The sequence below is a fragment of the Ahaetulla prasina genome, chromosome 1 (assembly GCF_028640845.1).
Source record: "Ahaetulla prasina isolate Xishuangbanna chromosome 1, ASM2864084v1, whole genome shotgun sequence".
NCBI classification, from domain to species: Eukaryota; Metazoa; Chordata; class Lepidosauria; order Squamata; family Colubridae; genus Ahaetulla; species Ahaetulla prasina.
The window spans coordinates 224,636,697-224,663,902 of NC_080539.1; the positions used below are offsets into that span (position 1 = coordinate 224,636,697).

Sequence of the window (27,206 nt, forward strand, 5' to 3'; positions counted from 1 at the left end):
CCTATTTAGGAATCCTTGTGGGTTTAGTTTTCTTTTAATTTTTATTCCAGAATTTATTTCTGGCTTTTTGTTTTTTTAAAAAAACTTTTTCTCCATGTACTTTTATTATTTGTTCTGGGCTGCTCTTTTTGTTGGGCTTTGCTTCATTTTTTTTTTTAAAAAATGCGTTATTAGTCTGTCCCTGATTTATATCAATTATTTTAAAGAGTTGCCCCATTTTTTCCAGATTTAAATATTTTAAGTTGAAAGGATATCTAAGCTATTTTATGTACCATGAAATTAAGAGATACACTGAAACATTTTAAAAAATCAAATTTACAAGTACATACAATCACTGTTAATTGTGCAGCTCAAGATCAAGAACTGCATAACTTTTACAATTTGATGTCTTTAAAATTAAAATCATGAGATTTTTACTGCTTACTTTCTTTTTAGCATATAGCTTGCTTCAAACAGCTGTGAATGCAGTTCATATAGAATTTAAAGATTCTTCCATGGTTTATAATTAAATTATTTGCAAATTTTGGGAACAGCTATTCCAAGGAAACTTTCTTCACTTATGTATATAAATATTTCAAGCATTTTAACGTTATATAAAATTGACTTTAAAATCCCATCAAGCATATAAAGAAAGATAAATATAAAGATGCATATCACTTCAATGTTGATATACTTAAGATATATTCCTTGCTAATATAATGAATGTACTTCTATACAGCTATATTAAGTGCTGTAGTATTTCTAAACTGCTGGATTTTCTTTATCTAAATTATAGCTATTATATGATGTTTATCTTTCTTGGTTCTCTGCTTTATTACTGTAGATCTATTTTGAGTTCAATGTGTCTATGGATTGTAAGTGATAAAGTCAAACATATTGTTGGCAGAGTTAAAAAGAAGGTGACCTTGCTGACATAATAGCAAGACAATTCCATCTTCAGCCAAAGCCTATTATTATAGTTTCTGCATTAAAGGCACAATTGGAAAAAGCTAAGATGGGGTAATTTTTACTCTTATTTACATGACAAATTTATACTCTGGAATAATTTAAATTTGAAGTAAAGTAAATCTCTTGGATGGGAACAAATCATGAGAAAATGGAATAAACTTTAAACCTACCTACAATTTTTAAACAATCTGAGTTACTATAAGAGGAGTTTGAATTGCCTAAGATTTGAAGATGGCAGAATATTCAAAACATATCCTAATTTCACTATGTGGTCCAGATACATTAACAGAATCTAGAATTTCCATACTATTATCAGTACTGAAATGGGTTTTAGAGGTTCTAAATCTACAGCATTTTATAAACTGTTAAAGAATATTGCTAAGGTAAATACTAGATATTTACAATTAATAAATCAGTGGCTAAGAATCTTACAGAATATTATGTTCTTTATCATCTTACCATGAAATAATTTAATATAAATACCCTGTTTTCCCCCAAAATAAGACATCTCCTAATAATAAGCCCAATCGGGCTTTTGAGCGCATGGCAATAAGGCCAAGCACTTATTTCAGGGTTCAAAAAAATATAAGACAGGATCCTATTTTGGGGAAAACACAGTATATAAATCATACAACTACAAAATACTTTTTCATATTTATTGGATATTTTAAAACATGTTTAAAATGTTTGGCTGTCAACCTGACTATGCTGAAAATGGGTAAGATACATTTATTCAAAAGATTTGGGCCCACTATTGCTTTATTTTAGTTTAAAATTCCTAAGATTACAGTAATATCTATATATATTATACATATTATATATAGTATAAAGACATAAATGTACATCTGAATTATGTATTAAAATGTTCCGTCCCTAAAAATGTCAATTCATTGAGCAAAGGGAACAGCAAACACATACTCTTTTGGCATTGGAAATATACCAAAGATCTTGAATTGCCAATGTGTTTGTTAGGGTTCTGAGCTAACGCTTTACTGATATACTATAAATGGAAAGACTGAACAATAGCACTTTATGTGGTTACAGTTTAATTATGCATTAAAATTAGGCCAAATATCTGGAGGTCTAGTATTTTAAATTGTATTATCATATTTCAAAATCACCCAAATGGGGGCTTTCATGTCCCTGGCAGGAACTGGAGCAAAGGACAGGAGCTCACCTGCCCACAGCAGCACTTGAGTCTTGAACATGGGCTTGTTTGTCAAGCCAGTGTCCTAATTATGCAAACCACCATGTTCCTTATATTTCAAAATAATTTTCATTTAAAAGGCACAGTAGAGTCCTACAATTTTTTAAACAATGAAAAAAAGTAGCTAGATGCTTGCTAGTAAGACAGCAAGTTGTATATATGAAGCAACTAATCAACAGTCAGACACTACCAGAGCAATATAAACATTCCAGGCAAGTTTATGGAACAACATGTAACTAAACAGTCTCAGCTTTCCAATACATACATGCTGATGGAGGGAAATCACCATTCCTTTGACTACAATCCACAAAACTAACAGATGGCTCTGTCCTTTCTAGCTCTCTTCTCTCTCTCACAAGTTCAGTTGTTAATGATCCAAGTACCATAGATGAAGATCTGGGCACATCACTGTACCGCCATGGGGAATCTAAAGACAAGTTAAAACTATTTTTATTTTCCAGCTTCCTTGTTATTTGCTTTAGAAATTCTACATTTAATTTAAAGCAAGTCCACTTCTGGGCTTTCCTATTAGGTACTCCTATCTGCAGAAACTTGAAAACCATACGCTTTCAACTGCTGTCCCCCTTCTCTGAAATAGCTTTATGTGGACACTAGAAAGGGTCTATTCCTCATGGTTTTTAGGAAATCAATTAAAATATAGCTTGCCCTCAGACCACAAGTAATAAAAATGCCATTATTACTCTGATGAGGAATCGTGTTTTAATTCTGAATGAGTATAGCATTCTTGTTTTTTACATCTTCTACTTATTTTCCCTTTGGAGAATGGAGTGGCAGTTTGGAGTGTTAATAAACCTTATTGATATACTTTTTTTTTTTTTTTACTATTTAACATACAACTTACCTGAAACTGTGCTTAAACCACTACTTCTCATACTAGAGGTAGATGTATAAGAAAGTTTAGGTCTTTTTGAATCAATATCTTGTTGTTGGCTATGTAGTCTTGAAGAATATGCTCCCTGAGTTCTTTCAGATTCACCCAACCAAGATGATGCAGGAAGTGATGATGATGATGTAACCTACCAATTGGGATTTGAGAAGCTTATTAATTTACTGATAAATGACTTGTTCTGTAATAGTAAACAAAAAGATTGAACCAAAACCATTATGCTGAAAAGGCTTGGATAAAACAATCAAGAGAACCAGTAAGTAAATGAGAATAATTTTAAAAGAATAGTCTAATAGGCTATTATTCAAACATTACAATAAAATATTAAAAAGAACAAATCGCATTAGAGATAATACACAAATGCATCCTAGTCCTGGAAACAAGATAAAAATTGTTCTTTCTGGAACGGTTCTGTCAAAACAATTCAGCATTATAAACTCTAATTATGGTATTTTAGTATTTGGAATTTAGTATTTAGTATGGTATCTTAGTATTTGGAAAACCTCTCTGAATTGTAAATCAATGTTTTTTTCATATGAATATGTTCAAACTCTTTTTTTTACTCAAACAGATTTAATACAAAACTCATTTAAATATGTACAATCCTTTAAGTTGTTATCAATCTTCCACTATCTATATTCATGTTAACACAAGAATTTATCTTCCATATTCAGGCAGCTTCCGGGGCAGTCTTGAAAACAGTTGAGAAACTTAGTATAAATTGTATAGCACATTTCTCAGTTGGAACTGCATATGAAATGTATCAATACCTGTTTTTTTTTAATCTGAACAGGCTGCCAATTCTATTTCAGATCAAATCTATCCTGACCTTCAAAATTCTAATAGTGCAATCCGTCATATTTTATTTAATTCAGAAATAATTCCCAATATTTTACAGAAGTGTATTCTAACACAAGAATGAAATCTACATAAGCTTATCCCAAAATCTTTGTCCACATATTGCCCTACCCCAACTCCATTAAAATAATGTATGGGATTAAATCAAAGTACCAATACTGGCGACAATATTTAATCCAATAAAGCAGAGGGATTTTAGTGGTGCATTTACTTTTCTGGGCTTTAAAATTATTGATTTAGGATATTTTGACATGAGTGTTTTCAGTCTATGATTTTATGTTTACTATATCTTTTTATTTTTACAAGAAGTAGTAAAGCAAATTATACAGTTTAGCACTGATTATTTTTCATGATAATCTCATGTGTAAAATAATCTCTTACTATCTCAGAGGTGTTAACCGCAAGGCCCGGGGCCCAGATCCGGCCCACGGGGTTCTTAGATCTGGCCCGAGCGGGCCACTCTGGAAATAGCGAGGAACTGGCCCACAGTGCCTCTGCCAGCGAAAACAGAGGCCCTCCTGAGCTTTGTTTTCTCTGGCAGAGGGTTGCAGGAAGCCGTCACAGCCGAAAACAGAGCTCAGGAGCCCGTTTTCTCTGGCAGAGCACTCGGGCTGCCATAAGCGCCCCCGAAACGAGTCACAGTGAGCTGGCCACACCCAGTCCTCCAAGGTCAAACAAAACCCTGATGTGGCCCTCAATGAAATTGAGTTTGAAACCCCTGTACTATCTGATTATAAAATAAGTATAGAATCAACTGGAAGAACAAATTTATGCAATATATTGTTTTTTTTAACTGAAACAGTATTAAATTGCATATAAATAATTATGATTTCTAAGTACCTAATAATTATCTTAAAAGAAAAATTTAATTTTAAAATAGTAATATTATTTACGACTTGCATTCCTTCTGAACATCTAAAAGACTAAAACCAAAACTAATTTACATTTTCTTTAATTTATAAAATTTGGAGACTATCCGACTCCAATGCAACTCTGCACAGTCTATATGGAGAATAAAAACAGTAAGAGAGAACCAATACACAAAAAATATAACCAACAAGGTTCCATAAATATCTTACAGTACTTAAGGGCCTGACAGAACAGTTAGCTTTTCAAAGATTTCTGCAAGATCATTAAGATGAGACTCCTAGAGAGCTCTGGGGAATAATATTCCAGAGTAGGCATGATGCAGAGAATGCATGCTTCCTAGGTCTTGACAGATCAATTGAAAGGCCCCAAAACACACAGAATCTGTCCTTTTCCCAGCAAGGGGAAGCTATTAAAAAAAACCTTTTTAAATTGCTACTAGATAGCTATTTAAACTATTAGAAATACTATTAAGAAATAGAAGTTACATGGAACTACTTAAAGTCAAGGCAAAATTTGAAAGACCAAGAAAAATATCTGCTGGAATTGCCCCCAAACTTGCCAGGTTTGCAAAACAGAACTCACAAATGACCTGTTGAAAAGATTAGATCATTATAGCATTACTTATATATCAATAATCCTGGAGAATTCTCAGAAGAAAACCTTTTCTTCATCACATATTGCCTGACAGCTGTAAAGAACACCTTGATCAGATTTTAACATTGTGAAATCAAATATTGAGACTGATGCAATAAAAACTGAACTATTCAGCACCAACTACACAAAATACATTTATTGGAAAAACTATGAAGCATAAAAAATACCATTCCAACTATTAAGTGGTGTATGTTTGTGGATGCAATAATACATAGCCAATATTGAGACAGATTCAATGAAATATTGATATATCCTAGAAGCTAATTTCCTACAATCAGTGAAAAACTGATGCTGAAAAGATGTAGGATCGAGGTTTATCTCTAATCAACTATAAAGTACTTACAGAAAAAGTTAGAATGGCCTTCACAATCCTAAAATGTTAGTATTATTGAAATATGTAGAAGAAACCTCAAAAATACAGTAGATGCAAGGACGCTGAAGAATATTTCTGAAACAAGTTCCATAAGGAGCTGTGTGGAAAAAATTCCAAAAGAAAAACAAAAAAACTCTTTGTTGGCTACAGAAAATATTTGGAAACTGATATTTCTGCCAAATAAGGTGTTACAAAGTACAGGTAGTCCTTGATTTATGACCATTCTTTTAACAACAGTTTGAAGCACTGAAAAAAGTGACTAATGGCCATTCCTTGCACTTACAATTTTTGCAACGTCTCTGCAGTCACATTATCAAAATTAGGTGCTTGCCAACCAGTATACATTTACAATGGTTACATTGTCCCAAGATTACTATTTGTGACCTTCCTTTGGGGAGGGGGGGCCTCCAACAAGCAAAGTAGGGGAAGCAGGTTCCACATTTTGGATCAAATGCCCAGAAAATATATTCCCTATCTCCTTCACTGCCTCCAGGCTTCCCCTCCCTGCTTTGAGCCAACAACAGATCATCTTACAGAGAGAAACAGGAGGCTGACACCCAAGGGGAAAAATAGATTCTGGCTAACAAGATGCAATCCTTAGTTGATTTCTTTTCAAAAAGGTTCGATAAAACTTGTAAACTCTGTGCAAAACAATTTAAAAAAACAGACATTACATTTTTTAAGCCTACAAGAAGAATTTGTTTTTAAAGCAACAGACTCATTGGGAAGAAATATGGAATATGATATGAAAACAACACAGGTGGTGGAGAATATCAAGAAGAAGAAATGTGATTTTCCAGCCGTAAACTGTTCAGGAATAAAGACTTAGAAATTATAGAGCCTGGGGGATCAAGCAGAAATTATAGAACTAACTCCACACTTTTTGGAAGCTTAACAGTGTACATTTATATAATAGCAGAGAACTCTCCAAGTCAACAAGTGGCAAAAGGTTTTTCTTTAAGGGATTGATGGAGAGTGGGGAACAGATTTAACTGAGTTAGTCAATCTAATTGAGTAACAATTTTATCTAGAATTTTGGAGAAAGATTGATTGCTTTTGAGGAGGCTGGACCTATTGTATTCAATCAATCAACAATTCATAAGACATAGTATAATGAAACGGATATTTGATCCAGGACCAATTAAGGTTAATATTTGGTATGATTAGAGATTGATGTTGTGGTAAATTTCTATGAGTTGAATAACAGCTTGTTAACAGAGGGTTTTGGAACTTCAACTTTGTCTTTCTCCTATTACTGTTCACAATTTTTATTACTTTTATATTATTACATACCCTGTTTCCCCCCAAATAAGACATCCCCTGATAATAAAGCCCAATCAGGCTTTTGAGCACATGGCAATAAGGCCAAGTGCTTATTTCAGGGTTCAAAAAAATATAAGAGAGGGTCTTATTTTTGGGAAAACACAGTAGTTATGTATATTATTACTGTTTTTTCTGTTAACTACTGTTATTAATATAGTTTACTAATGATAGCCTAACGATTTGTAAGTAGATTTAGAAGTTTAACCATTTAAAGTTCTTTTGGCCTGTTTTACAAGGGGTGAGAAACAAAAATTGTTGTAATTATACCAATCAGCATTCAACTGGGGAGGATGTTATGTGTATATGTGCTGTTTCTTTTTAAGTCACTTTTTTTGTTAATGTCTTTTTTGTTTTTTTGTTTTTGTTTTACAGTAAATGTTTCATTTTGTATGTTAATCTTTTTTCAATAAACTAAATGTTTTTACACACAGAGACAGACACAATTTTATCTTCAACAGATTAACTATGCAACTCTTACCAATCTATTTCTACTTCCCAAAAATCTTCCAGACCATGGACGATCAACTGTTCCTGAGTAGTGAGTTGGAGAAGAAGCTGGAAGCTTCCATGAACTTTCATATGCTTCTCGTTCTTCAACTGACCAGTCTCTACTGGAACTATGCAACCTGCCAGATTCCTACAAAAAATATATTACTTAATGTCTTGCTTGGGCCATTATTCCACACAAGAAAATAAAATTTATAACATCTGCACTTTTTAATTAATTACATTTAAACATTTTCTAGAAATCAACTGTTCCTATCCCATCTACAAAAATAAGTTTACGTCATCCTAAGTGGGTCATAACTGTAAGGTTTATGTTGATAACAAAATCAGCTTCCATTAAGTTATTTTCTAAGCAAGATCAAACATTACTATTCTCCTCTCACTGAAGAGAATCTTACTGAGATTCTCCTGTACTGGCAACATTTGAAACAAATGCAAATCACTTTAAAACAATAGTTGCAAATTACTGTTTTATACAACTGTTTACATTGGGGGGGAAAGCTGAAAAAGGCTACAAGTATTTAGTAAAAATCCTTGTTTTAAATTTCTTACAGAAAAAAAGTGTGAAGATTTTCTATTTGCAGGCACTGAATTTTGCTAACCCTCTAAAATGCAAATTTACTCATATCACACAAATAATTATTCGTATGCTTCTTTTAGCCAAAACCAAATCATGCCTACTTATTTAAGGGGACAATTAGCTAGTTTTGAGAAAATAAAGTACTAAACAAACAAAAGTAGAATTGAAAAGAAAAAAACAGAATTGTATATATTCCTAAAATAGAAATAATTTATTAGTTTATAATCAATTAATTATGTACCAGCAAATCCTTTTTCCAGGGATAAAGCAGCATACATAGTATGCTGTAGGATGAACTGTGGTAACAGCCAAAGATAAGTGGCAAAATACATGCAGAATTCCCAGGCTCAACACCTATAATTTTCAGTCATGTTAGAAAACTTTTGCTTGAAAAGCCCTTGTTGGTGTCAACAATACATGTATAGGTGATCATACTTAGGACATAACAGTAACTATCTATAACAAAATCTCTGGAGCTAAATTCCAGATAGATACTACAATTATACTTTCTCTATAAGTATTGCAATTATCATTACAATGAAGAGAACAATAAAAAGAGAAGAAAAGGGGAGGGGAAATGTATCTTCATGTTTATTATAGGAAATAAAGTTATACACTTCCATGAACTCAAACTGAAAGTAATATAATGTATCTTTCTGAGTGAAGGCTGAATTATTCAATACCAGAGTTCAAGAAGGTAATATTTCAAATTAGATTTATAAGTAATCATGTTCGTATTATGATCATGAACATATAGAAAAGAAAAAAGTGCATTTGAGGACAATTCTGAAGAGGGCTAATGTAACTCTGCTCCAAGGCAAAAGCCTCACTAGATTTTTAGCTGGGGTAAAAGTTCTGCTCCTCTCCCTAAAACACATTGGATTGAAACTCAGTATATTTTACTTCACATTATTCAATGAAAATTGAGGATATTCCTAACTGCAAAGGCAATTCTTTCCAGAACAAGAAGACTAAAATATTTATGCCCAATTTAAGATTAATTTAATTAGTAAAATCACCTAAATTGCATCATATCCATTTCTAAACATGTCTAAACAGTATATACTTTTCATATCCCTCCTTTCCTCTAGGCATTCAAGGCAACATAAGTGTCTAATTTTCTTTCTTGTTACCATTTTCTGAAGTAGGCTGGGCTGAGATAAGAAACCAATCTCAAGTCATCTAAGGAATTCTATAAATGTATGAGAAATTGACATGTCTCCTCCAACTTATTATATACAATATATTAATTTCTATTCTATTTTTTATTTTTCCATATATTTTATGACTTTAGATTTTTTTCAAGGCATTCTGTTATTGTAGCTACTATGTTTTATTATTTTTGTTATTTAATTCATTGTTTTACTGATTTTACACAATAACTTTATACTGCTTTATATTTTAACCTGCCTAGGAACATTGAATAACTTACATATGGATCTACTGTTTTTACACAATGAGTTTATACTGCTTTATATTTTAACTTACATATGGATCTACATTTCTTTCTTTTTTTCAAAACACCTAGAGAAAAACTTACAAGAACTCTAATGAGAAAGTCGGACCTAGTAAATTTTCAAAGCACTAAAACAAATTCCACTTATGCAACACCTAGTAAGTAAGTAAGTAAGTTTATTACGGCCATAGGCCAGAACAAATAAAAAACACTTAGTAAATATACAATTAAAAATTCAAGAATAAAATAATACATATATGCAACACCTATATACCAGTTGCCCAATACTTGTGATCAGGTCTTTTTAAATGCGATTTTATCAGGTACTTTTAGCAGAATCTTTATTCACTAGTTTACTACTGTTCTAAGCTGTACTCTGTAACAGTCAAAGTTCTAACATATAAAAAGAATGCAATTAATATTTTTTTCTAATTTAAAAAATATGATAAAGGAGTCCAAGTCAGTGAGACATTGAAAAAGATAAAAAATACATCCCAAGAAAATATAGGCCTCAGATTACAGCAGCAATTGGGTTTGGAATTTCCATTGCTAACTGATGCCCACATCACTTAATGACAGCAATGCAATCTTAGCAATCTTGGTTGTCATCATAACTTAAGGACTGCAGGCGGGTGCTTTGGACAGGTGAGTGGACGCCACAGAGTGCATGAGCAGGTGAATGGGCAAAAAAAATGGCAGGAGTGACTTGCAGGAGCAACTTTTTGATCTTGTCGGCTTCCCAATTGATATAGAGGGAAGCCAGAAGGGAAAGTCAAAATGGCAATCACATGATATTACACCATCATAAATTTAGAGAGCCAGATACGAAACACCAAAATCATGGTCATGTGACTGTGGGGACACTGCAATGACTGGAACTTCAAGGCCAGGCATTAAATCTCCCTTTAAGTATCATCATAATTTTGAACAATAATCAACCTGTAGTTCTAAAGTTCAGAGTGCAACCTAGATGGTTTTAATGAGGCTTTAAATTGCTCTATTCTAGTAAAGAATATTTTTTTTCCTTGTTAAAAGTCATTCAGGATTTTTAAAACTACAAGTCTCTATGTAATACACTGTGTGCACAATTATTATGTGATAATTTGAGTATTTTGACCATATCATCCTTTGCATGTTTTCCACCTCCACCTCAAAGCTGTATAACTCAGCTGACCAGGCTGTTTCCTGCAAGGAGGCAAATTGCTGGGAGGCAGAGACAGATTTTTTTTCATGCTTTCCTTCCCAAAAGTTGGGTATGTCTTATAGTCCAAAAAATACGGAAATCCTCACAAATACAACTTGCCTAATAATTATGCACAGTGTACGTTGAAACAAAAATGGAATGGAATGGAATAGGTCTGTCAAGAGGGAAACAGAATGGAGTACCATAAAGCAATCTCAAGTATTAAATTTTGAATGATTTTTTTATATTTATTCAGCATCTTTTATATAACCAAGTTGTTAATGAAACTTCAGACAATCTGAGCTCATCAACTAGAGAAAGATGGAGAATATACCATCATAAAAGTTACCTGGCGTCCAGAATCAAGTCTTAATGAAGACTCTCTTGTACGGTATGAATCAGTTAAACTTGTTCCACCACTTCCAGCTCCTATCCTAGTACTTCGAGAACCAGATGGCTGAACAGATAACCTCCGTGGAATTCTTGATGGCTTTGATTCCATTTTTGTGCACTATATAAAAACAAATATTCAACTTTTCTAGTTAGATAATGAACTGTGCAAAATATAGGAAGAAAAGCTACAGGTTTATAATTCAGATAGTAATCAGTGGTTAATTTTGCCCCTATGTTTGTACACTAAACCGCTGATCAATTTTAAATACTACAAATGAGATATAAGCATCAAAAAGATAAATTTTGCTGATGATACTTAGCCAGGGTTAGGGTGCCAGGTCACCTGAGAGATGCCCCATAGAGGTTCAATCTCTTTGCCTAGCAGATGTGATAGGACTTGGATAGGACATTTGAGACTTCAATTCAACCTAACAAGACCAAGTGGCTTTGAGTTTTTTGGACTATCTGGTTCTGGGGACTCGTCATTTTTGGTTCTAATGGGCTGACACTGCCTCAGACAGACCGAGAGTACAATCTGAGTCTTCCTGAACTTACAGCTATTGCTTGAGAAGCAGATGGCAACTGTGGCTAGGAAGGCCTTCGCATAGCTTTTGGATGTCATCAATTCCACCTAAAATCTACTATCACTTTCTAGAGACCACTAATCTGTAAAACCCAAAATCCATAAAATCTAAAGAAAGGACATCAATTGGCTAAACATTTCTGAAATGTGCATTAGATGTGAGTAATGCATATGTTGATAAAAGCACAGAAGCGTCATACATGTATGATTTATATTATAATCAAATTGGACAAAAATTCATCATTAAACATCACTTTTCAATAAATTTTTATTCCATCTTTACACAATCATGTAATCTAATAAATGTATAGTACAGCAACTTCTAAAAATTTAGTTTAGTAGCTTTTAAACCTTATTTTACAATTCATATTATCCTCCACAACACAGACTGGAATATAAAGAATAAGCAATTCATTAAACACTGGTTTAGAAACAACTATTTAGACACATAGCCTAGAAGTAAACCTAAGTCCTACAGGCAAATAGAACTTTATCTTATTTTAATGCATATAATTAATCAAGTATTCAATATTATTTTGTGTGAGAACCTGTTCTGTCAATCTCTGGTTTTCTATTATTATTATATATATAGATTGATTTTGGAATATAAAAAAACTGAAAAATACAACTTAAACATGAGATGGTTAGCTAAAAATACATTCTTACCAATACTGGAAGCATATCTATATATTAGACATCTATATATCTTAAACTCTTAGGATCTTAGATGCTTTCATTATCAAAAACATATTGCAATTTTTTAAAAAAAATTCCAGCACTAGCCAATTATATTAATAGAGGAGAAATAACATCAAAGTACTGTATATTGTTTCATTTCTGCACAGCTGTAAGCTAGCAAAGCCAATATCAAGCTAGACCTAAAACAGCCAACATAATTACTTTGAAGATTATTAGTCTTCGGAGTCTTCGGAGAAGGGCGGTATAAAAATGTGAATAATAAATAAATAAATAATAAATAATGTTCCTACTCTTTTCACAGCCTGAATTCAAATATAATTAAATTTGTGCCCTATTGTCCTACTTTTGACTATTTTGGCCACAGCAAAATCAAAATTAAAAGAGAAGAAAAATTAAGCTCTTATTAATAAACAAGAGTACATATATATCTAGCTGAACAATCCAATCTACCTTTCTGCCCACAAAGGACATAGTATGCAACAGAAAGGAGAAGTTTGCTTATAACCCTTTTATTGGTGCAGGTTAAAACAATACTTCTTTCCTTACAATGTCAATTTCAAAAAACTGTGGCAATACTAAGTAGTAGAAAGAATTCTAGGCTTATTTGCAAACTGATCCAGCAATCTCAGCAATTTCCTATTTTAGAACCCATTTATTTCTACACTGTTAATGTACATCCCAATGCAAAAGAAGCAATCCTAAAAGTCCCTGTAAAAGAGTTCGTAATCATGTACTATGCCTCAAAAATTTTCTAGCATCTAGTCATTTACCAGCCTTATTTCATAAAAAATAAAAGTCCAGGAAATTTCAAATATGATTCAAGATCAGCCACAAAATTTTAAATATTGTATCTCCAGGTCATTTTAAAATGAACCAGACAAGTCTTAGTGTTGTCATTGTTCTAAGTACTAGTTTTAAATGGAAAAACTGCATTAAACAAAAGGAAATACATTCAACGTGTGTATTTCAGTAATAGGAGGGCTCATGACTAGTGCTGTGCTTACAACATCCCAATTAGAGGAAGGAAGAGAAGCAATTATGTACTATTTTCTTAACTGTTCCAGGAAATCAGAGTTTGGTAGCATTTTTTAGGCTAACAATTTCATTAAAACATATAAACTTTCATGAATTGTAGCTCACTTTAACAGATACATGGAACAGTTAACAGATTTAAATTAAAATGGGACAAGAGGGAGAACAGGTTGGTACATATGAAAATAGTTACAAAAATATAATGAATTGGCTATTGTAGTGTGTTAAAATCATTGTGCTGGTTGAGACTTTCTGGGATCTTTCAAAGATCTCTCAGATCTTTGAAGCAGATGAAGAGGAAGGATACAAGCAAATGCAAAGACAGAAGGAACCAGCAAACATAAGCATCTTTGTCCTATTCGATCCACAGAACTTAGCTGTATCAACCTCCTGCTGATATAGAAAAAGCAACCTATCAATCACAGGTTTTGGACAAATCCAATTTAGGGCAAGTTAGCACATTTGTTATTCACTAGATAAACATCCAGTCTCCATGTTCTCCATATATAGCCATTTCACTGTAAAAACCATAGGTAGAGAATTCTTATTTATAGAAGCTACACATATGCTTTTCTATGTGCTCAAATTAGTTGTGATATTTATTAGTCTAGGCCTCATGCTAGAGACCTCAAGATTGCTTCCTTTCACAGAGGGGACTTATATGGCTTACATATATTTGCTAGTGACCAATAGGAGGCACTACACAACTGCTTTTGCCCTTATTGAGTTTCCAGATGCAGGCATTCTCCATAATGGACATTAAATAATTCAATAAAGACTATCTAGTATGGAGGATATTTATTCCTTGAAGAGACCCAATAAAGACAAAAGTGGCCATGTAGTGCTTCCTACTGGTCAGTAACTAATACAATACTAATATGGTCATAGGGTTCCAACTAAATACAATACTTTTCACTGGAGGGAAATAATATCCAGTTAGTGAAGGCAAATGAACAAGTAAGTCCTCTAACAAGTCGGATACTCTCAAAACTGCAATAAATGCTGGGTATTTTTTTTTTAAAAAAACGCCTGTTCTAAATACTCAAATCCTCTTATTTGCATACGAAATTCAAATTAAGGCTAAGCAGCGCAAGGGAGAAGCAGCAAACCGAACTCTTATTGGCGTTCCTTTTTAATCAGATGATTTTTAAAAAAGGCAATCCTAAAAAGCTGGGGGAAAAGAGACTTGTAAAGGATTAGTCATAACCTGAATGCCAAGCTGACTTTAACTTAAGTCTATATAAGAAACACCCCAATGACCTCACACTGGAGACAGATCAGGAAAATCCGAGTTCCGATTTTAATTTAACCACCTGAATGTATGGAGAAGGCGCCTGACCTCTCTGAAACTGGACTATCACTGGATAAGAAACCGCATTTCCTCCCAAAACCCCTTCAGCCAACAGTAAAAACAGCGGAAGGTTTCTCTTTTCCGGACTCGATTGCACAACGAAGCCCCATGGAGGCGGGCGTCTTCGTCTCTTCGCGGACGCGCCCAGGGCAGACGTGCAAGTCTGGGGTCCGTTTGCCGAGTCAGAGCTCTGTTTCCGAACCGTACAAGGCAAACGGGGAAGGGGAGGAAACCGGGCCAAGAACTTCGCCGCCCAAAGCCCACAAAATGGAGACTTCCTCAGCTCCCCAAACCGTGGCACTTCCCTTCCGCGAGTCCCCGCGAAGCCAGGGCCCTCCGCCCGCCTCTTCAGCTTCGCTTTCCACCGCAAGACATCACCTGCTTGCGTTGGCCGCCGTCTCCCCCAGCGCCGCTCGCCGCCTTCACGGGCTCTTCCCCACCAGCCGCTCGCCGAGCCGACAATGGCGGCCGCTGCCTACCTTACGGTCTGTACTAAGGAGGAAGCTACCTCAGCGGCGCCTGCCAATCACCGCGGAGTCAACGGACACCCGTCCCTTCAACTCTCGCGAGAACAGCGACACCTCTAACCTAGCCCGAAGCTTAATACGGAAGTCTGGCTCTCGGGCTCTCCCCCAAGACGCCGTGGGTGAGGCGAGGGGCTCACCCGGAGGCTGCTGGGAAAGCGGAAGCGGTGGAGTTGCATTAGTACTTTGAGCTCGTTTGGCCCTGGTCTTCGGTGGTTTCTGACGTATGTCATACGTCATTGGGCGGCGTTACATATTGTGCGGTGGATAGGAGTCTCGGGGCTCTCAGAGAGGGAACGGCGCAGGCGCGGCCGGGAGAAAAACGGGGAAAGAGGCACTTTTGCAAAATTTAGGGATATTATCCGTGCACGTTCACACCACACAGGCGGAACTAATTGCACCAAAGAAGCTGCAATCCGTTTGCAGAAATTGCAAACGGTGTTCATGAGCCCAGCCAGCTTTGTTCACTTTATTTAGGCTGTAGGGTCTCCTGCTTGGGCGGGGGGTTGGACTACATGACCTACAAGGTCCCCTCCAACTCTGTTAATCTATGCTATATAAGTGTTGATGTGCAACCCATCAATCCCAAAAGCAGGCCGCTAGTGATGACCCAGCCTTGTTTCTCATCAAGAAGGCTATATAACCAGTAGTGCTGTTGTTTTGGTTTAAAGGCAAAAAACCTTTTAACGAAAGTGCATTCCCTCTCATGAAGTGTCACCTGCCACTTGAAAAAACAATCATTAATTACTTAATTTGTGGTAGAATGAAGCCAGGTGAGCATGGTTGGATATTTTGAATAGCAGGTATAGCTGCCTATCAAATTGTCCACCTAAACAAGTTTCAGGCATGAACGCGCCCTATGCTTGGCTTGTGACTATTATGTTGAACTATTTTTGAAGTGGGTCAAGTACTCTTTCAAAAGAATACTAAACCAGCATCCAAAACAGCCTGGATGACGGGTGGCAGATAATAGGAGCAGAGAATAAAGCAGGACTTCTTGGTATAAGCCTGAACTAGCCATACAATCCCAGAAAAATATATGTTTAAATAAAGTAGGCATCAACCGGGTGCAATAAGGTGCTTCAAAGCAGGAAGGGACAGGCTTTTGGTGCCTTAATTCAAATGCATTTTTCCCCAGGATGATATTATGAGCCAAAGAGAGGAGGCAGCTCTTTAATGAGATGCTAATAGGTGTGTAGCACATGCTACACCTGCTGCAAAGCATCTTTTCAGCTTCAAATCTGAAGTGTTAAATATCCCTTGGTAAGGCTATAAAACCTGGCAGATATATATGTCATCTCCTGTATCTATAGTATTTCATTAGCAGGATTACTTACTCCTTTGTCCTATCGAGCAAGAATCTTCTGAGGTTCTCATCTTCTATTCTATGAACAGGAAAGGCTTTTCAGCCATGGATGCTTTAACATCTGTTTTTAAAATTCCTCAAATCTTAATATAGATAGTTCTTACAACCACAATTGAGCTTAAAATTTATGTTGTTGAGATATTAAATGAGTTTTGCCCCACGTTATGACCTTTCTTGCCACAATTGTTGATACTGTAAGTTACTAATCCACCTGTTAAGTGAATCTGACTATCCCATTGACTTTGCTTTTCAGAAGTTTGCAAAAGTTGATCACATGATCCTGGAACACCACAATGGTCATAAATATAAATTTTCAATACAATTGAAAATAAGTCGTATATTTCTTTTCTCCTGAACTGGACTGGAGAAATGAAGGTATCTTCAAGAAAACCAGTAACAGAGCTTACTGAGCTTATTGTAATACAGTGCTGAAAGTGTATTTGTGGACTACACATGTGCACAGGACCATCTGTTACTTAATTCTAAATCTAGGCTTATTTCTTCAGGCTTCTATTTTGTACCTCTCTTTAGCTGCTGTAGCTTCATGACTTTTAACCTCAGCAAACAGTTTAGAATCTCAGCAGAAGGTTAACTCTAAAAGATCCTAGAACCTTGCTTTCCTTTCTGATAAACTGACATGCCTTATGTTCCAACAATTCCAGAAAATCATAAAAGATGTCCTCCACTTCTTGTCCTCTACTGTAGGATATAGGGTACAAAGGGTGACTTTTGCATAAAGAGTCAAGATCCTTTACCAAATCAACAAGGCAAAAAGCATGGCTTAAGCCTAAATCATGCAGCAAACATGCAAAAATGTCTCAGGTAAACACTTCCCTAATTCTCCCTAAGCAGTATAAGAGGAAGGAAGTAAAGCACAGTCAGACTTGCACGTTTCTTTTACCATAGTGAATCTTAATGAAAAAAAAATAGTTTTAATGTGGAGTTGATTTGGTCTAATCTACTTTCAGGAACTGACATCTGATCACCACGATCAAATTAGAAATTTTTGCTTCTGCTTTTAAAGCAACCGCAAGATGCACTGTTGCATAAAGCCAAGAAAACTCTTGTTTTATTGAATAAAATTGTGTGATAATTTATGGTTGTAACTTGTTTACTAATTATATTGTTTTGGATCCAAACAGGTATTTTGAAAGATGTTGGTTAAGTTCCATGATCCCTTGCTACTTGTTTCTTTGATCCCACTCCCATGCAAATGTTATCCCTTCAGGGCTGAGGAACCATGACAAGTGAAAAGGGGCTTGATGTGGATTAGGGTAAAAGGAGGTCACATGGCCATGTATGGAATCATGTTTAACTTTAATCATGAAAATACTTCCATCTGTTTTTTCATACTCACTTTCCTAGCCCTCCTCTACTGCAATCCCAAAAAAGTGTATAAAAACTGCCATCTCACCACAGTGCAGATAAATAAAATTGTCTAAACTACTGAAATATAAAAGTTGGGGGAAATAAGAGAAATATCTCTGCCTATGTCTTTACATGAAAATGCATGCATTGGTGTTCCATAAAATAGCACTGCTAATAATAAATTCCTCAGGAACCATCTGGTACAGGTTGTCCTTGATTTATGACCACAGTTGAGCCCAAAATTTCCATTGCTAAACAAGATAGTTGTTTTGCCCCATTTTACTATCTTTCTTGGCACAGTTGTTAAGTGAATCACTGAGTAAAGTTAGTAACACGGTTGTTAAGTGAACCTGGCTTCCCCATGGACTGTTTGTCAGAAGATCACAATGACCTTGCGATCTTCCACAGCTGCTGTAAATACATGCCATTTGCCATCCATCTCAATTTTGGTCACATGACTACGGGGATGCTGCAACAGTCGTAAGTGTAAAAAACAGTCATAATTCACTGTTGTCAGCGCCATTATAACTTTAAACAGTCACTAAATGAATGGTTGTAAGCCAAGGACTATCTGTAATGACTAGTTTTAATTTCCAGTGGTACCTTCCTGGAGCAAGATATATGGAACACATCCTATTATGTAAAACATCTGAATCGTATTTATAACATTGGATATTTTCTCATTACAGAATTCTCATTACAGAAACCTACTCTGTATATAACAGCAATCAGCCATATTTTTCTCCTTTATTGATATTTTCTCTAGTCCTTCTACCAAACTAGTTTTTCTAGAACTGACTTCCATGGCAACTGATTCAACAGAAAATAAAGTCAATACAAATTCATTTCAAGGTTCCTAATCAAGGTAACACAGTACTCTATTAAGTATATCACAACACTCTTTGAAGTTGAATTTGCATCTTTGAGATACTGGTTTAATAACATTTTCCATTCATTCATTCATTCAAAATATATCCCAATATATCCCTGATCACTTGCTGCTTTTCAGTATGCCAATATGTACTTTAATACTAGATACCAAGATTCTAAAGAATGGCATCTTATCCTGAGGTAGTATTATAATAGACAAAATTGGCAGTAATTTAAAATTAAAATAGGTGAGCAATCTCAAAATACATTGTAAATAACAATATGATCATCCTGACTATAAAAGTGGAAAAATAAAACAACATTTATGAGTTGGTGGGTGCCAGTTCAAGGGAATGTCCTTGTTATTCCCTTTCTTGGAGATTTTCATCTTTTATTTTTAGGGTACAAAGCTTTCTCAGTCCACAAATAATGGGGCCAAGACAACAAAGTTTAATTTTGTTTACAGTTACATTTATTTAAAATTATAGTTAATATATTTTTATGGTCATTTGTTTAATAAACAAAATCTGGCTTCTTTTTGAGGACTCTATAAACTACATCCAAGATTTTCAGAAACCAAATATATCCCTGATGTTTTTGGTATACCCTCAATAGCCTATCGGCTTCAATGACAGATCTCGTGGACTCTTAATTTGATTAAATTAACTTTGTGCACATAAATTTCTTTAAATCATGAAAATATTCAGCTGATAAATGTCACTGGTTAAAGCTATATTTAATAATATTTAAAGCAATTCAATTTAAAACAGTGTGACTTAAATTAAGCATTTTTAATTGATCCTTCATTTTAATGGGTCTCCTCCTCAAAATATGGTTAATAATGAATATTTTGGCCCTTAGACATTAATGTCATCTGAAATTTGATGAGTTCCCCTTCTATTCCCTCCTGCCTGTGTTTCCAAACATACCAAAGTCAGAAATGTGAGGCTGTATCAGCAAAGACACCTAATTGTAGCCTATACATAGAGGTAGCCAATGAAATCAGGTCAGGAATATGCTCACAACACAACTTCCTGTATTACACACTCCCTTCTAGTCAAGGAAGTCTCTATGTTTAGTCAAATCCACATGACATTCATTTTGAGTCTCCTGGAATTTATTTTTGTGAGAGCATCATGATGCGCTCTAATGTACTTATTTATTAATTTAGTTGCTTCCTACACCTTTGGTGAGCACACAAAGTGGTTAATTAATTTAAGAACAAGGAATATTACAAGTTAATAAAAAGTAACATTTGTATTAAAATAAACCCTTAACTAACCATTGAAAACCTGAGAAAAGAGATGTGTTGTAACCTGGAGACAGTATGCCAAGTCCCATTCTCAAGGAAATGGGTTCAATAAACTGGGTACAACATAGGAGAAGGCCGTCCTCCATGACCAAGAAAGATAGGGCTCTAAAAGGAAGTATCTTCAAAAAAAACCCAGATGGATATTTCTTCCAACAAAGTCTGCAAAAGGATGTGATCCTGGCTTTACTTGCTCTCCCAGAGCTGTCTGGCAAGACAGGAGAGCTTATAGCAGAGAGGTGCTATGGTGAGGTGGCAGGAGGTGTGGTGTGTGGCTATCCTGCAGCCATCTTTGCCTGGTGAATGCATTTCAGATTCCTAACATGCTTTCTTGTTAGCTTAAGGGGGGGAATCAGTAAGGTGCTGGCCTGCTTCCAGCTACACCTTCCTGTTTGTAAAACTGAGATGCAGGCTGCACATTAATGATGACAAATGACCTCAGGGCACCGGTTTAGGGCCTTAGCAGGTCTTAATTCAGCCCTGCAAGTTTCCCAATCATGTTCTAGGCCAGTGTTTCTCAATCTTGGGAACTTTAAAACGTGTGGACTTCGAGTCCCAAAAATCCTCAGCCAGTAGGGCCAGCTGGGAAATTCTGGGACTTGAAGTCCACAAATCTAAAAAGTTCCCAAGGTTAGGAGATAGCGGTCAAGACTAACTGCTGTTTCCCAGACAGAATTTCACCTCAGGTTGCTCATCAACTTGTTTCTTAATGTTTAATTTTTTTATTCTAATTTGAATTTTTTTAGCACATTTTAACTTTTTATTATATTGTAACCTACCCAGAGTCACTGTATTAGTAATAATGGCAGCGTAAAAAATTTAAAATTAAAATTAAATATACATTCTGTTTTCTTGCTGGCTAATCCCTATTTCTTCTTCTTTTCCCTCAGCTTTCTTATGTAACAAGGAATTGAGTTTTATCGCTTAGCAATAGCACCAGTATTTTTTTTATACACTCCTGCACAAAGATATGACTACTTGCTGTGTCATGCAGGTAGTTCTTGACTTACGACCACCATTGAACCTAAAATTTAGAATAGAATAGAATAGAATAGAATTTTTATTGGCTAAGTGTGATTGGACACACAAGGAATCTGTCTTGGTGCATATGCTCTCAGTGTACATAAAAGAAAAGATACGTTCATCAAGGTACAACATTTACAACACAATTGATGGTCAATATATCAATATAAATCATAAGGATTGCCAGCAACAAGTTATAGTCATACAGTCATAAGTGGAAAGAGATTGGTGATGGGAACTATGAGAAGATTAATAGTAGTGCAGATTCAGTAAATAGTTTGACAGTGTTGATGGAATTATTTGTTTAGCAAAGTGATGGCCTTCGGGAAAAAACTGTTCTTGTGTCTAGTTGTTCTAGTGTGCAGTGCTCTATAGCGTCGTTTTGAGGGTAGGAGTTGAAACAGTTTATGTCCAGGATTATGTCATTTGCTAAGTGAGTTTTGCCCCACTTTCTTGCCACAGTTGTAAAGTGAATCATTGCAGTTGATAAGTTACTAACCCGGTTGTTAAGTGAGTCTGGCTACCCCATTGATTTTGTTTGTCAGAAGGTTGCAAAAGGGGATCACATGACCCTGAGACACTGCGACCATTATAAATATGAACCAGTTGGCAAAAACTGAATTTTGATCACATGATCATGGAGATGCTGCAAAAGTTTTAACTCTGAAAACGGTCATAAATCACTTTTTTAAGTGCCATTGTAACTTTGAACTGTCACTAAACGAAGAAATACAATATTAAGTGTATTAAGTGTAAAGCCTGGGCTTTTAAGCAAGAATATTCTATCAACAGAACATGCCTTGTGTGCAGGTTCATGCTACAACGGTTAGGTGTGGGAGAGATAGCAAAGATTTACTTTTTTCAGGCAATGAAATAGACCACGGGTGTCAAACTCGCCACCTCACATTGCCGTCACATGACATTTTGCGACTTTTTCCCATTTGCAGAGCTGGGGTGGGTGTGGCCTGCGTGTGATGCATCTGGCCCGCCGGCCACCAGTTTAACACCCCTGAGACAGAGGGTGTCTGACATAGATTGAAGAGCCATGCTGATTTAGAGTAATGTAGCAATTATGTGGGGGAGAAGATCTATAAATATCAGGAGAGACTTTTTTCAAGACAGGAGGTGGAAATAAGAATAACCTCTGTACTTTCATTAAAGATCAGTTGTCTTTGACATTTACATATGAATGGCATATTCCTCAAGAGTTTTTCAAGTGTTAGGAATAGCCAGTGGATTTCTGAAACTTTCTTACCAGCTAAAAAATTAAATTGTCTTTCCTTACTTCTTTAATATCAGATAGCAGTAATTTAATATCAGATAGCAGTAATTTCTAGAGTAAATCTTATAGTCCAAGTGCTAGTTTTACTGCCTTTTCCAGAATCTGCTTAAGATACATCACACATATTCATTTTATTTTGTAAAATCATAATCTACAGCAGTGTGTATAAATACATATGTTTCTGCACATATATTCACTTAAAAATCTTCTTGCTACAAATATAGGTAGTCTCGACTTATGTCCACAATTGACCCCAAAATTTATGTTGCTAAGCAAGACTTTTGTTAAGTGAGTTTTGCCCCATTTTACAACCTTTCTTGTCAAGTGAATCATGGCAGTTGTTAAGCTGGAGATGCTGTAACACTTTATTCCTACAAGAAGCAAATGCGGGAGAAAAAGCTTACAATGGGACCAGTGCTCAGGGTCTGAATAGCAGCCTCTGGGAGGGCGGGGGGGGGATGTTCTATTTAGCAACTTTTGTGTGATTGCTTTTGCTGAAAAAACGTGGAATTTAAACTGTTGTTAAATACAGATAAAGGCAGGCTCTCCAGAAACTGCAGTATATTATTTTTCACTTTCTTTATGCACAGAAAGAATCCACACTGCCAAAGCTAGGCAGGACTCGTACAAAATAAGGTATTCCTGGCAACCGTGAGGTATTTACTGCTGTTAACAAAGACTGGCATATCAATGGGATTGAATCTCAAACACAGTCAACTACTGAAAAAAGAAGAACAGAAGCCATTCACTTTTTGTCTATTGGCAGTTGGTTGGAATAATACAATCAATTTTTGTTTGGAAATGTGCCAAGTCATTGCTGTTGCAAAGCTTGTTTTAAATAAGCAAACAAAATATTGCTAAGGAATTGCAACATAAAAGTTACCACTATTGGTGTAAATGCTGTGATGCAGCCATCAGGTAATCAAAAGCTTGTAATATCAGTTTGTAATATTCCCCAGTCTCTGTATAAATATGTTGACTTTATGCAATTTCAGTGCTTTCAATATTGCTGTTACTGCAAAATTCCTGAGTGTCAAAAGTGATCCAAGTGAATGAGATTCATTTTAAATATATTTTCTGTGAAATTCATTCGGACTTAGGAAAAGCTTAGAAGGTGCTATGAAAAGACCTTCTTTTATCTTTTTTCTCCCCCATCAGATATGGTGAGTTAGATCCAAGCCATATATTATTCTTCTCCAGAAAATCTGCTTTCATTGTGTCTGACCATTTGCTAAGATAGTAGTGCTGCTCTTGAAACAGTTACTGAAACTATCAAAGTACCTAATGAATTAGAATAGTAGGTTTCTGACAACCTACATTTGCATATTTTCACTTAATTTTGAATGTATGTAAATTGGCAACCGCTCTTTCCCACAGTTAACAACCCATCAAAATTAGAAATTATATGGAGGTGCAAAGCTGTAAGCCAAAATTATTTCTTTGAACAATTTGATCCCAATTTCACCTGACGAATTCTGATACTGCCTACTGCAATATGAATATCAATATTGCACTCTTGACCTTTGATACGTACCATAGATTGCAGATTGTACCATTTCAAAGATCCATTACCATTTATTAAAATCTATAGGTATAATTCAGATCAATGGAGCAAGTGTGCTTCTGTGGCCAGTGCATGGCTGTCTTTGGTCAATATTATTACTTTAGTGAATTTACACAAAATAATTACACAAGTTTAGAATCCTCCCCCTTCTTTTATAGAAACCTCATCTAAATTTGCTATACACATACAAAACCAGCAATGGGTAAGATGCTGATTAGAAGCAGAATTCTCGTTCAGATCTCAGTCCTTGAATTTTGAAGCTAGTGTTTCAGTGCTTTTCTTTGTTACTTGGGGCTGGTGGAGATTGGTCCACTGAATTTAAAAAGGGGCAGGAAAATAATCTTATGTCTAAATATTGCCATAGTGATTCCATATTGTTCCATGACAAACAGTAACAGGAATACACTTATTTATTTATTATTTATTCATTTTATATTTTGCCTTTATTATTTTTTAAGTAACTCGAGGCAGTGAACATGCCTAATGTTTCTTCCGCCTCCTATTTTCTTCACAACAAGTTGGGCTGAGAGAGAGTGACTGCTTTAACAACATCCAGCTGGCTTTCCTCCTCATCAGTGCAATCATAACTGCCTAGCCAGTTATAAAAGCCAACAATACCTCAAAAGCTACAGATTACCCATCCCTGTTTTTTTGCTAAAAATAAATTTGCATTGTTTTAATAGTCTTCAAATAATGTGTCTCATAAATGTATTGTAGATACTTAAAACAGACTTGAGATTATTGAATGCTAATATGCTAATATGCATTTTATAGTCATTTTATTTCCACATTAACTCTAAGGATATTTGGGGAAGCTCAACATTTTTAAATGCTTGAATTAAAACAAAACTGCAGTTGAATTATTACTTTCCACAATTAACATGTATCATTCTGTGTGGAAAAAAATATATTCTAAATAGCTTGTGTGTTGTTCTTTTATTGATAGTGAACTGGGAAACAGTCTCTTCAAAGTTCATAAAACTTCCGAAGCTTCTTAAATCTCACTGGCATAAATTATAAGCTATGTAAAATACAAAAATAACATAGAATAAGGAAGATACCTAGGAAGATTCATATCACCGTCAGTGTCTTTTCTCACTTTTACCATCGGGCAGAAGACACAGAAGAATAGCCAGCTGGACAAACAGGTTTAAAAACAGCTTTTATCCATGGGCTATCAGACTCCTAAATACAATTACAATCACTCCATGCATACATGGAAACATATGACTGGTTTCTCCCTAATTATTTATATAAAGACCATTTTCTGTATTATTCGTATTGTTTTGTATTTTGTTATGGACTGCAGCAGTAGAGGCTAAATCAATTTTGTTATATATATGTATAATGACAATAAAGGTTATTATTATCTCTTTTATTCATTAAACATGAAACTCAGTCAGCTGGACAACAACAACAACAACATGGTACCATGTCCAATAATTTTATAAGATGCATTAACAAGTTGCAGCTTCCTGCAATAACACCAGCAGAACTGCAAAAAACTGCGCTACTTGGAACATCATATATCTTAAGAAGGTACTTGGTTGATACCTAGGACACTGGCAGCAACCTGTATCAACCATCAGCACCAGTCAATGGTATTTGTGATGCCTTTTTGAATGTTAAGTTGACTGAGTTTCATGTTTAATGAATAAAGATAAATAATAATAATGTTATGCTTTCTCAGAGTTTTTTCCTGCTGACATTTACACTTAAAAAGGCACATTGTGTTGGAGTAAAACATGCAATTGTGATGCTAATTTGAATCAATTATTTAAAACTAAAGATACATGGGAAAAAACCCATGTTCTATGAACAGATGTAGCAACACACACAAATATGGTCCTAGTGCTCCATCACAAATGTGTTTTCAATATGCTAAGTTATCTTAGAATACTGTGATGTTTTCTTAGTTTGTGGTGCAACAAAAATGTAAGTGAAAAATTTACCATGTTATTCAGCAGTGCTTTACCTCTCTTCTACTTTGAATTAGAATTCTAATCTGGTGCCTTGCATCCTGCAGCAGCATAGCTCCAACAAATGATACTTTGTAAAAGTTAATAGTGCTCTTCAGAAAAACACAATTCTACAGAAATAGCGCTGGATGAGTTACATATCAGCTACATCTGTGGAACTGAAGTTATAAAATAAGGCACATTCCGTGACCAAAAGGAGACTAGGCAATTCATTCTCCCAAAGTCAAATAACTGCAAAAGTTAGTATGTTTAGAATTTCATGGTAGCTTTCCAAATTTAACGTACAAACACAGTAGCAAATCCTCCCTAAACTTTTCAGTTCTCTCCTGAATTTGAAATGTTCTGGTGTAATTTTAATATAAAATGCATAATGTTTTTATCCTGCATTCATTTCAGTTTTATACAGCAGTTAACAGCCTTTCCAGACAAATTTGTGTTTATTGAATCAGCTGACTGAACAATTTCAAACCAGGAGGAAATAGGAATAAATATTTTCTTTGCAATGTTATTTTTTCAATACAACATAGAAAGGCTAGGCATTTGTATGAGGTTCTTTCATCTCTCTGTGTACATACATCTTTGTATTATAATGTAACTATTGGAGCAGGCTGAGAGCTCCACTTAGTCTTTGAGTCATATCCAGAAACCAACATGCACAAAATGGATTAATGGGACAAACACGGGAATTGAACCCAAGACAATTTGAGTCATATTAATTATCATGTCACTTGAAAATTATTTGGGGGCAATTTTTGGATGTTTTATTTATTTATTTCTACTCCACCTGATTATTTTTACAAATAACTCAAGGTGGCAAACATACCCAACACACCTTCATCCTCTTATTAGTTGGGCTAAGAAACAGTGATTGGTCCAACATCACTGAGTTGGCTTTCATGACTAAGGTGGGACTAGAACTCGCAGTCTCTGGGTTTCTAGTCTGGTGCTTTAATCACTAGACTGAACTGGCTATGATATGTAAAGTTAGTGAAAACTA

At 35.1% G+C, this 27,206-nt stretch overlaps 1 protein-coding gene and 1 long non-coding RNA gene across 8 annotated transcripts in view; one reads left to right on the top strand and one right to left on the bottom strand.

Moving 5' to 3' along the window:
• MARCHF7 (membrane associated ring-CH-type finger 7) overlaps window positions 1–15,456 on the bottom strand; it is a 31,049-nt gene extending 15,593 nt beyond the window's left edge. For 2 of the 7 annotated variants that reach the window (XM_058191909.1, XM_058191903.1), the window contains exons 1-5: window positions 15,303–15,455; window positions 11,216–11,377; window positions 7,619–7,777; window positions 3,018–3,192; window positions 2,421–2,582 (exon numbers count right to left, since the gene is read on the bottom strand). In XM_058191909.1, the coding sequence (XP_058047892.1) occupies window positions 2,421–2,582; window positions 3,018–3,192; window positions 7,619–7,777; window positions 11,216–11,368 (649 nt within the window). In that variant the 5' untranslated portion in view covers window positions 11,369–11,377; window positions 15,303–15,455. Of the gene's footprint in view, window positions 1–2,420; window positions 2,583–3,017; window positions 3,193–7,618; window positions 7,778–11,215; window positions 11,378–15,302 lie in introns of all 7 variants that reach the window. The other 5 variants (XM_058191927.1, XM_058191918.1, XM_058191952.1 and 2 more) reach the window with 3 other exon arrangements.
• An 85-nt stretch (window positions 15,457–15,541) lies between these two features.
• Window positions 15,542–25,522, top strand: LOC131202745 (uncharacterized). Its single transcript, XR_009156218.1, has 3 exons — window positions 15,542–15,672; window positions 18,872–19,047; window positions 23,257–25,522. It is a non-coding gene; the product is annotated as an uncharacterized LOC131202745 (long non-coding RNA).
• Window positions 25,523–27,206: the final 1,684 nt, after the last annotated feature.